Consider the following 12,299-nt stretch of genomic DNA (forward strand, 5'->3'; position numbering starts at 1 on the left):
GTGTTACTTCCGCCAAATCTGCAAGGGCGTTACAAGCCCGAATTTCAACACAAAAATGATTGATTGACTGATTAATTGATTGATTCATTGATTGATTCATTGATTGGTTGATTCATTGATTGGTTGATTCATTGATTGATTGTGAAGTTTAACGCACCGACGCTACACAGGACAGGCGATGAGGCACGCCGTAGTGGAGAGCTGCGGATTAATTTTGACCACCTGGGGATCTTTAACGTGCACCGAAATCACGAACACACGGGCGTTTTTGCTTTTCGCCTCCATCAGAAAGCGGCCGCCGCGGCCGGGAATCGAACCCACGTCCTTGGGCTCAGCAGCACAACGCCAGAGCCACTGAGCCAAAGCGTCGGGCGCGCCGACAGCCGATCCCGGAGGCCAGGTTCGTCAAATAATGGTACGCATTACGAAGCTATGGTGCTGCAGGAGTTCTGAGCTGGTCTCACACTCTGGAAGACACAGCTTCAAGCACCACCCAGCGAAAAATTTACGTAGTTTTCTTTCTTATTTCATTAGCTTACATTGACCATTTTGTGTGCCGTGGAACCCGATTTTTCACCGACATAGCTAACTAATACTTCCTCGTTAAGAATGCTACAGTTGAGACCAACGTTACTAGAATAAACTCAGTTTCAAAGCTCCGCCGGAGAGGCGGTCCGCGTGGCGGTAGCGAGAACTAGTAGCGCTGCAGTCGAGTCTTGCGCTACGCTCGGCGCGTCGTCTGCTTCGGCGGCAGGCCGCCGCTGCAGTGACCGCGGCGGGCCGCCGCGCAGACGTGCCGCGGCAGCTTTTAAGTGCGATGCACTTTATAAGCGACCCTGAATCCGCCGTCCGCATTGCTCCTCCTCCTCTCCCCTAGCAACGGCGCGAGGAGCGGAGAGGAGCGTCTGTAGCAACGGCGCAGCGACGTCACACCCCACGTGACCCGCGCGCGCTCCGCCTCCCGCGCCGTGGCTGCGCGCGCCCGCGCCGGCTCCCGCACCGCTCCTCGTGCCGTGACGTCACACTCCCACGTGACCGCGCGCTGGCGCCTTTGCGTCTGCTCCCCCTCTCCTCGCGCCGTGACGTCACATGCTCTGCAGCTGGCGCGCCTCTCCCCCCGTTAGGTTTGCACTCACCCTCGGCGCGCGCCTCTCCCCTCGCCTGACAGCTCCCCCTCGCCGGTACTGCGCCTCTCAAGGCGATGGCAGAATTACTACGCCGTGTACTCTCGGCGCAAGAAATGCATTCGCACTTCCTCACGATTCCCTTCGGGGAGGTGGGGGCAATTTTTTTAGTAGTGCTATTGCTAAACGTAAACGTCTATCATCTTTCCAGTCGACTAGTTTAAACGTCTTCATCCTTCTAGTCGACGTTACCGCATCACATTTGTGCACTGTCTAAGTGGAAGTGCGTTGGGTCGCCTGTATGCACTGACCTGCACGCGTAGCTAGCTCACTTGCGGGCTAAGAATCGACGGTCGGCCTGTATTTTAACTGTCTACATTGCACTTAGTTTCATGTACGGTAGTTTCTAAGCGAATTAGCATTTTCAGGGTAGTTTTTATAACTACTGCGCCGTCTTACCTCGACCAAATACGACCCAACGAGTTTGTGAAAGCAGTGCCTTATAATTTATAAGTGCTTTTATGTCCACGCGGCAATACGACAGTTTTTCTGAATCTCGTCGGTGCGAGGTCCCGTTAACCGGCTTACGATGTAGATAGAGTTCCTATGGTCAACTTTTATATGCGCCGGGCTGGTCTCACATCATCTCGCCTTTGTGCACTCTGTGGTGCATATGAACATTAGATCACCAAAGATGAAAGGCCGCTTTACAGTTCTGACGCTCAGTTCATCTGTGACAAACGCACTCGACTTTTTCGAGTTCACATTAAAGCTTGAATCCGCAGTTTAAAGGTGATCATGGTACGCCTTAATTCATAAGGGTTTTTGACCGCCATTTTGATGTCTTGAACTCAAGAAATCCGCTCAGCTCGTGATACAAGACACCTCTCCGGAAGACGAATCAGGCTTCAATGGGGACTTTTTTGAAAAGGCTGAATTGTACATAACATGACGCAAGGATGCACAAGAAAAGCCAGTGTTTGAGGGCCTCAAGAACACTGTATTTGCAGGACTCCTTATACGTATGCACGGTGTCAGCACCTTTTGATGGGTTTGTGGCGACAAGTAATCTGCCGAATTTGCTCACGCACAAGATGTCTCAATACCACACCGAAACATTTTTTGGTTGCGTAAAAATGAAAGGGCGGCTAAAACAACAGCCCTACTGCCCCCCAAAGGTACTGCACAATGCAGCGGTTTACGGCATTACATATGAGCCGTACGCGATTAAATATGACTAAATTCGCCTTCAGCCGTTCACGGGTGTAAGGCATATTCGTTTGAAACGTTCCAGAAGAGAGGCGCACGGAGGAAGCAACAAACGGCACACGAATTTTTATTCACCCCAGGGTTTACACAATTTAAAAAAAAAGGCGCACACAATAAAAGAGCAACCAATTAGAAAAACTGCCTGATTTATCACAACGTAGGCTATGAGGCAACCTATACAAAACGCACGCACTTAAAAACCGCAAGAAATACGAAGACAGCTTCCTTCAATGCTGGTTCTTATCTGTCGTTTGCAGATTTTACGAAATAATAGTCGTTAATCGTTAATAATAAGTCGTTAATAATAATCAACGATTAGGCAACCAAATCAGCTACCGCAAATTATGTCTTTAGGGTCTCAATGAGTAATTGCAATACTCAGAACACAACACGTCGTCATCAACACATTGACTTCTTAGACGAAGACCAAATACGACAGGTACGGGCGCCTGCATCCGTCCTATCTTGTCTTCGTCCACGACTGTGTAAGGCCACGTTTTCCTTTTTCTTCAAGCATCAACTAACTCGCTCAGCAACAAGTTTTGTTAAACTGTAGCTTACTGTCGGTGCACCGGTTCGCCACGAAGGCGACGTTTTCTTAGGCACGCTCAAAACAATTTCCAAGATCTTCAAACAACTTGTTATTTGAAATAATGGTAAAATTAATAGAATAAGAGTCTCTAATAAGATTCTCCTAAAACATTAACATTGTTGTTAACTACAAGCTCGGTCTGCAGAATAGTAGGCACAACGGTTCCGGCAAAAATACGCTTTACTTCCTTTTTCCTTAGCTTTAAAACAGCCTGTTTTATTTTTCACTTATATAATAACACACCGTTATTTGCGTTTTTGTAACAGTGTTTTCAAATATACGGCCACTAAAGCGTTTCAATCCCAGCCAATGAAAAAAGCACCCCTTTCAGCTGGGAAGACAACCAGGAAAGAAACATCTCCCTCGCGAGGGGCACGATCAAATGCAGAGCATTTCCGCGGGGGGCGCGCCTTCAAGTCGTATGGATTACGTATTGGTTGTTGTTGTTGTAATTGTTGTCTTCCAGCGTAGACATTGTCGATGAAGTCGATGGTGAAACGTGAAACGTGCCGTGAACCCCCTGCCGCGGCTATGACGCAACGTGGAGCGGCTATGACGCAACGTGGCGCGGCTATGACGCAACACAATCCAACACAATCCACTTTATTCCAATCCAATCCAAATCCAAACCAATCCAATCCGATCCAAGCCAAGCCAAGCCAAGCCAAGACAAGCCAATCCAATCGAATCCAATCCAATGCCCCTCGCGAGAGAGTGTTATAGCGCCGAAATCGCGCCACCACACGAACGCGTGATGTTGACGTCACGATCACGCCACAGATGTTAGCGAGCGGGCGCGCGCGAACGACATATGTGGTTTAAGCGCGAACCGACCGCGGCGAGAGAGCGCGATGCGAGCGCGCCCATCTGTTCTTGCGCGCGAACCGGCTGTTGCTCAGCGCGAACCCAACGCGGCGAGAGAGGGTGTTGCGCACGTCCCCACCTGTTGTGCGCCCGAACCGAACGCGGCGAAAGAGGGTGTTGCGAGCGGAGAGTAGGCGAGGAGGACGCGGGGGAGAGGGCGCACCTGTGGCGGACGGTTGAATGAGTCAAGGATATAAGGCGCGTTCGTAACCTTCCGTTCTGTGTCGGCTTTGTGGCCCAGTGGGTAGATCACCATGTACCTTGCGTTCCGCCCGCAAAGTCGTGGGATCGAAACCTGGCGCCGGTAAGCATTTTTTTTTATATAGTGTAGGGGGAGCGATGCGGACTACGGACGTCAACGCGGGTGACATCGTGAGTTACTGAAATGCTCTGCATTTAAAAACTGGGGCGAGCCCACGGTATAATGGCGGCTCGTGACGACACAGGCAGCCTTGATGCGAGCTGCATAGACGCGACAGATTCCCCTCTAGTGTACATAGTAAGAAACTATTTATTTATTTATTTACACAGTACCCACAGCGCCTGAGGCATTACAGTGGGGGGGGTAGTACAACTTAGATCAGAAAATTATAGGTAAGGCAACATCAAAGTCAAGAAGAATACCACGCAAATCGCGCTCACGTAGATGCACATGTAATTGAAAACATGTGGCTGACTGTTCAAAGGATAGCGAACGAGTCAATGAAGTCTCTGAATGACGCCACATTTCGCGGGAAAGCTTTTTTATAAAGAAGCTTCCCCGGAAGCTTTATAAAGGAGCTATTTTTATAAAGGTCCGCCGGAATACATGACGACAATGGAACCCCTCAGCCACCACAGCTCGACATTCCACCTGACCAAATATGATTCTGGTGAGTCGATTGTGGCCTTCGACTTGGAACCATGTGTTATAGACATGTCATCATCATCATCATCATCATCATCATCATCGTCGTCGTCATCATCACCAGCCTGTCTACGCCCACTGCAGGGTAAAGGCCTCTCCCATTAATCTCCAATTACCCCGGCCCTGTGTTAACTGCGACCAATTTATCCCCGCAAACTTCTTGATCTCATCTGCCCACCTAACTTTCTGCCGCCCCCTGCAACGCTTGCCTTCTCTAGGGATCCACTCTGTTACCGTTAATGACCAGCGGTTATCTTGCCTTCGCATTACATGCCCTGCCCACGTCCACTTCTTCTTCTTAATTTCTACTAATATGTCCTTGAGATACATGTCCTAGAGACATGTACTGAGAGATAAATGAGGAATATGAGCGTGGTAATTCCACAAGTATCGATTTGATGAGTGACAAAGCACGTTCCCGCTAATAACATTTATGGGGGTAACAAGAGAGATTGGTCAAACCTCTGAGTTACAGTAACCGAAAGAGGACGAAAACGTCGCAAAGGGAAACGGGCGATAATGATGATGATAATGAGAACACATGCGCACCACTGGACACGTGCCACCGCAGGCACCACGTCATTACCGAGCGTGGAATGAATGCGCTGCTGTCTACGCGACACCGGGTCTATAAATGTAATCGCTGCGGTGTATACGTCAGTAGACTCTGAACCGTTCACATCAGCAGCAGTTGTGAAGTATGGTCGCGCATAGAATAACGGCATATCCGTTTCATAATTCAACGCTAATTAATGCTTTCGCATTCATTACATCAGAAGGAGTGTTGAGGTGGACTACTATTACGATATAACAGCCAGGTATTGTCTGCTTTTACCTAATAACACTGCTGTGAACTCAGGTGTTTCGGGGAGTTTCATGAGGTTCCGGGAAGATGACAACTCCTGATAGCGTGACCTCGTGCTGCTTCCTTTCTGCCGTTCGTACCCGTGGAAAACTTCTTAGCCTGCTGTGCCTGCTGTGCATCGTAGGGGCCGCGTGATATGGAGGTTCGGTCGCCATCTTGTCATACTGGCGCAAAACACTGATTGGTCTTGCACACACAGGCGGTAGCAGTGGGCGCACGTTGACTTCCAAAGTACACGTGAGCGCTAGTCGAGAGGTCCGAGTTGTCGCGCGTGTGAAGTTGGTGAAAGCAACGCCGCAGGTGTTGAAATTGGTTTGATGTTTAAGGGCAGGAGGCACAGGCGTTTATCGTCTATTACGACGCTTGACAGCAGGAATGGGGGTTTATGCACTGTTAGCGTGTCCTACGTCCACTCTCCAGTGAACGCCAAGCCACATGTAAAATTCATGGGCTGATTTGGCGCTAGAGCGGGGCGGGAGGGGCACAATTTGGGGGACTGAAAGTATGTTGTGTGCGTGCGTGTACGTATGTCGCACACACGACAGTGAAAAAGCTTGGCTATTATTTGCACCAATTCTTTTTTCAGTCCCAGCCCCGCACTTGAAGGGAATTCACCGGAAGAACATCGCGTGCATCACTCTAAATAGCGTAGCACAGTCAAACACGCATCACATTTCCTTCCATTCGGTAAAACAGCAATGTCTCCAGAATACAGCATAAGTTTTCTACTGGTGCGTGATAGCTCATCAGCCGCTTCTGAAGCTTATGTTCAACGTTGCTGTCGATTCCGAGCGCAAAACGCCATTTATCATCCTCAAAGAGTTTGAGACAACTGATGCAGCTTCGAACGCACTCCTCTCCCCGCGCAGAACGTTTCATAATATATTCAAATCCCCGGAGCAATTTTTAATGCTCGAAAACATACCGGAAACCTAGTAACAGACTGCTTGTAGCCGTTTTTTTTGGCTCATACCAAATCTTATATTGTTGCCTTCTGGAAATTATTTTTTGGCTCCATGAGTTTCGTTACCGTCGCACAACGCATCCATAACCACGCGCATATGCAATGCGCCCGAGGTTCTTAAATACAGCATTGTACAGAAATGCTTGTTTTAAGCGTACGAAAGGTGGCATTCATTTGTGATGGTTCTGCGCATAAAGCTGTGCATGTTTGCTGTCAACCGTACTTTTTTTTAATTTCTCTCCTGCAAGTGCTGGACAATGACACTGCGGCTGCTTGTGTCAGTCGGAATGGCCACTGTGCCCAACAAAAGGATCTACAGATCATGACCGCACCCCCACGCCACACGTCACTAACTTAAGAACTGTTGGCCATGATCCCGGACTTAATGCCCATCCATGATCGTGATCCCGCGCCTTACGCGTTTCCTTGCATTAATGAGGAACTGCATGAGCGGTCACTGTCAGTAGCACACGACAACGTCATTCATTTCCTAGAATAAATCCAGCGTAACTCCCCCAGCCTGTCGTAGCCACATGGCCGACAAATGGACAAAGGCCTGCTGCTTTCTGCGAAGCCGATAAATGCATGTGCGTAGAACAAGCAAGCTTATAATGTCCACACATCAACCAGAACAACAGCTCCGCACACTGGCGGAACCTCAAGTCGCGATATAACAAAACTTACCGCATAATGCGGGTAATATAACTGCGCTTGCAGTAAACTGCTATTGTGGTAAAACGAAGTTTCCGTTGAATTGTTATTGATCTGTGAGTAAACATTCCAGTGACACCGTAAAGGTTGAGCAACAAAAACCTTTAGAAATGCGCATTTCCGAGCTAAAAAAACCAACAAGCGAAAAAACATACACGGCTGTGGTGTGGCTACTGAAGTGTCACTGTGCATAAAAGTGAAGGTTGAAGGAATCCTCATTACGTCGATTTATTTTGCGCTGTGGTGGCTGCGTGAGTTGTTTCTTGTCCACGCGCATGCATTTGACTTTCGAATGTTGGGTGACGTTGCAGCACGTATGTTCTTTAACGACGTTTTGCGCAGCCCATGTACCAATAAAACAACATTGTACTAATGCTCATTGACCCAAAATTAAGGAAAGAGACACAATGAATTCTTGTAGACACTCTTATGATCACGCTGTACGTCATATCCTGTTTAGACCAAAAACACACCGAACAACACATTCCCATTAATGTATAATTTGTGAGCAAGTTCCATAACTTTTAGTTTTGTTTCTATATCTTGAACTACTTACCGTTATTGTAACAAGCATGTGGTAATTTTCACCGCGTTTCCTAGATTTAGCAACACATTTCTATGTGGCTCCTGCGCTCCCTAAAATATCAATATATTGATATTATAGCCGTGTCCGGTCTAGTTCATTATAAGAATGTATTAAGGTGCACTGCCCTGTTTTCAATACATCAAACCCACGAGGGTTCCACCCAATATCTCTTGTAATCGCTGTTACTATTTGGCGGGCACGGAGCGTTGTTAGCTTACAGGCTCCTCGGATCTAACTTGAGCATGATGTCTCTTTCCGAACGAAGAAAAAGCGACCGCACGATCGGCTTCATGGGCAGCGCGGTTTCTTCGCACACGAGCAGCTTACACTTCCTCAGCGTGGTGCATATTGCTGCTTTGATTTCGAGAACGGAAAACCTCTTCCCCAGGCACTCCCTGGGTCCGAGGCCGAAGGGGATAAAGGCCGCCGGGTGATGGGCGCGTAAGCCCTCGCGAAACCTCTCCGGGTCGAAGCGGAACGGGTCTTCCCAGACTTCGGGATCGTGATGGACCTGCCACGTCGGCGCCATTACGTTCACACCCGCGGGAAAGCGGTGCCCGAGAACGACAGCCTCCTCGTTGCACTGCCTCGACGTGATGAGCGCTATGGGAGGATACATGCGCAGGCACTCGCACACGAACATGTCCAGGCGCTTCAGCTGATGAATCACTTCGTAGGTCAGCTCGCCGCCGCTGCCCGCGAGAGCCTGGCTCAGCTCGTCGTAGATCCTGTCCTGCTCGTCGGGGTTCCTGGCCAGCTCGTACATGGCGATGGACATCGCGGTGGCGGTGGTTTCGTACCCGGCCACCAGGAACACGAAGCAGTTACCCAGCAGCTGGTCGTCGCTGATGAGCCGCTGGCACGGCTTGCCCCCTTCTGCGGCTCCGAACCCTCGGCCCTCTTGCGCGTCGAGCAGCAGTTGGAGCATGTCGAGAGTCGAAGCCGCGTCTCCTTGCCTGCGCAGCGAGATGATCTGGCGTAGGCGCTGAAGAAGCTCGCTGTACGTCCTGGCGATCTCGGTAAACGGAAACACCCAGCGCATGAACTGCCGCAAGACGGGTATTTTGAGCGCACCTTCAACCAAGGTGTCTTCGGTGTCCTCTGCGACGGTCCGGACAACCTTCAGGAGCGGGTCATTCGGCACACCTTGGCAGTCAACCTGCGGGTGAAGGGCGCGAACCACTGATGCTGATAATGCGTAAGCATTCTGTGCGGGCGCCCCATAACACCAACCATGTACGTAATACGGTGTATCTGCTCGAAAATGCCTGAACGGTCCCAACAATCAGAAAGAAGTGGTGAAGTTGATACACCTAATCGCTTATAATAGAGAAAATGTCGATTACTTCTAGAAATAAATTAAAAAAGGCTAAAAGTATACAAACAAAATAAATGTGTCTTCCTAATCCTCCGTGATTACAGAAATTTGAACACGCAAAAAAAAAACAAAAAAACGAACAGAGGCCGAACAAAAGTGGTGAAAAGCACCAACCGTGTAGAGCCTTTTATCTGCACAGAAATGCATAACTGGTGGAGGTAAGGAAGTTAATTGTTAATAGTGAAAATGTAGATCGTTGGTAAAAACAAAACAATAAAAACCAAAACTATAGCCCTACAAGACAAAGTCGCCCAATAAAGCGCTACAAGAAATAAAAACAAGAAAAACTAGCCGAATATACCCTTATAAAGCTGTTAAAAACTCAAAATAAAGAGAAGCGGCGTAAGAATCGTTACGAATTAGTAAAAAATTCTCGGAATGCATATACAATCTCCTTACCATTAAGAGTGACTAAAAGATGTCGATGAAAATACAATACTTATTGACTTGAATGGCAAGCGCGCTGAAAACATGTTTGCGGATTGAGCCCACGTCGTAGTAACGTTCTGTTTAGGTCAGTTAGGAGTACGAAAACCATTGCAAGTAAATTAGGAAGCTTCTGCGATCTTCGGCAAGGGACAGAAGCACAAAAGAAAGTACGTGTAGGGAATGATCGGGTCGATAAATTCGAAACAATAGAAAACTGGGAAAAGAAAATAAAGAACCGGGAGAAAAACGAACCATACATGTAGAAGGCAGATAACCGACTTAAAACGAAAGCGAGCCGACAGGGCAGCGACTGGGCTATTAGACGGCGCCTTAATGTATGCTGCCTACACACAATGTACCGTCGCTGGCGCAGCCAAATTGTCTGTCATTTATTAGATGCTGTGAGTGAGACCAACATTTAACGAACTTGTGTGGTACATGTACACACACATGCATATCAATTATGAACGTGCACAAAATAATACACATTCAACTGTTTGCGGCTCCACCTTAGTGCAATTTTAATATTATTAAGCGCGAACGCAGCGTTTTTTTCTTCACCCCGACGAATTATTTCCTGGAGAAAAAATAAAAATTAGTTGACAAGCCATAACACGCTCCTTAGTAGTCATCATCCACCGGCTTTGTGCATCAGACCCGAACACGAGATGCAGCAGCACGACGGCGACCTACCTCCCAGGCCAGGGCGCACTTGGATATGACGTCCAGGGAGAGTCCCTTGTATAACTTGGTCATGTTCACAGCTTTTCGGTCAGCCACGTGGCTGCTGATGACTTCCAGTGTCCTCTCGCAGCAGCTTACTATTGTACGAGTCATCAGCTTCATCTTATTCGAGCTGAAGCTCGGGTTTACGACGCTCCGAACTTTCTTCCATCGGTCCCCTGGACAGTGTAAGAAAGCTTCCATCAATTTTTCCGCCAGTTGTGTCCGCTGCTAAACGTTCTTTCTTTTCCCCCCAATACATTCGCAATCATTTTAGTTTTTCAGTCATTTGTAACCATGCTTTTTTTCCTCGTGGAGGTGGAAAACAAAGTCGCCCGTATGTCCAGCTAAAGAGAAGCCCAGGTGGTCAAGCTGATTCGTAGCAGACGACTACGGCACTCCTCATAGCCGAAGGTTAGATTCGGTGAGTAAAATTTAAGTTTGACACAGTATTTTATCTCATTACGCACTATAACGTTTTGTTAAAGCGAGGGTGATTCACTGGCTCGGTTCTCCCCATTGACTGACTCGCACGCGCTCGACGAATGCTATGACGGTTCCATCACACTGGATAGTACCATAGAAGAGACCTTGGATAGAAAACATGGTGTGTGCTGGAATTTACAATAACGGAGTCATAGCCAGCAAAGAGTTCCTCTCGAATGCAACATTTGCAAACCCAAAGTGTCGCTCTGCACCTGGGCAGACTGCTTACGACAAGCCCTGACTCGCAATACCCATACGCGCGACAAAGTAAATTAGGTCTTCTGTGTGCGTGTCGTACATAAGGCAGAGCGCACGGATATGAGCGCAGCTGGTCTGAGTCCTTACCTGTAGCGTAGAGGAGACTGCTTAGCAGTGGTTCGACCGGAATCAGCATGGCGGGTCTTTCATGAAAGGCGTGAACGTGCTTGACAAAGCACTCCTTGATCATTTCCAGGTCGCTGACAACCACGTAGGGGATCTCAGCCATGTAGAAGCCAAATACCTTGCCGTATGTCTGAACCCATTTATCCATCACCTGCAAAAATGTGTGGCGGGGGGTTATGGGGAGTTATCGTTATGGTGGGTTATGGCGCGGGTGGTTATGGTAGGGAAAGAGGGGTAAACTTTTTTCCGTTGACTGAAATGCTGACACAAAGTAGCAATGACAAAGGAATAAAAGCACTGTGTTTTCTATCGTTTGCACGTTCCGCCAAATACGCGCGAATGGCTCCAAATTCAAGACCAAATGATAAATCGCTAAAATCGATGTATTCGCTAAAATAACATTTACTTAAAAACGCGGCCAACAGGTTCAACCGCTTTTACAATAAGATACCATGTTCTGCGAAATAATCTTTAAAAATGCGCTTTAAAAGGCGTTAAACTCACAATTTCAAAATATACGAGTTCCGTGATGATTGATTGATTGATTGATTGATTGATTGATTGATTGATTGATTGATTGATTGATTGATTGATTGATTGATTGATTGATTGATTGATTGATTGATTGATTGATTGATTGATTGATTGATTGATTGATTGATTGATTGATTGATTGATTGATTGATTGAAGGGTTTTGCGCGCCGACGGCTTTACGGCTCCGGGTTAATTTTGACCACCTGGGGATCTTTAACGTGCGCCGATATCTCGTACACACGGGCGTTTTTGCTTTTCATCTCCATCAGAAACGCGGCCGCCACGGCCGAGAATCAAACCCGCGTCCTCGTGCTCAGCCGCACAGCGCCTTAGCCACTGAGCCACCACGGCAGGTTTTGCGAGTTTCATGAAGGACGGCAAATTCGAGCACTCTTTCGGGATGTGCATGCGAAATTTTTTTCGATATGTAATAAACTCCACCTTTGCGTTTACCGCAAAGGTGGAGTTGCAATTGCAATTAC

The 12,299-nt window shown here is 47.9% G+C and overlaps 1 protein-coding gene across 2 annotated transcripts in view; it reads right to left on the bottom strand.

Moving 5' to 3' along the window:
* Positions 1 to 2,435: 2,435 nt before the first annotated feature.
* LOC144148403 (cytochrome P450 3A5-like) overlaps positions 2,436 to 12,299 on the bottom strand; it is a 157,972-nt gene continuing 148,108 nt past the window's right edge. For both annotated transcript variants that reach the window (XM_077679949.1, XM_077679942.1), the window contains exons 3-5: positions 11,244 to 11,433; positions 10,383 to 10,591; positions 2,436 to 9,041 (exon numbers count right to left, since the gene is read on the bottom strand). In XM_077679949.1, coding sequence (XP_077536075.1) covers positions 8,097 to 9,041; positions 10,383 to 10,591; positions 11,244 to 11,433 — 1,344 coding nt within the window. In that variant the 3' untranslated portion in view covers positions 2,436 to 8,096. The remainder of the gene's footprint in view (positions 9,042 to 10,382; positions 10,592 to 11,243; positions 11,434 to 12,299) is intronic.

Source organism: Haemaphysalis longicornis, unplaced genomic scaffold (genome assembly GCF_048455015.1).
Source record: "Haemaphysalis longicornis isolate Haplotype H1 unplaced genomic scaffold, Haemaphysalis longicornis Haplotype H1 scaffold_1, whole genome shotgun sequence".
Classification (NCBI taxonomy): domain Eukaryota; kingdom Metazoa; phylum Arthropoda; class Arachnida; order Ixodida; family Ixodidae; genus Haemaphysalis; species Haemaphysalis longicornis.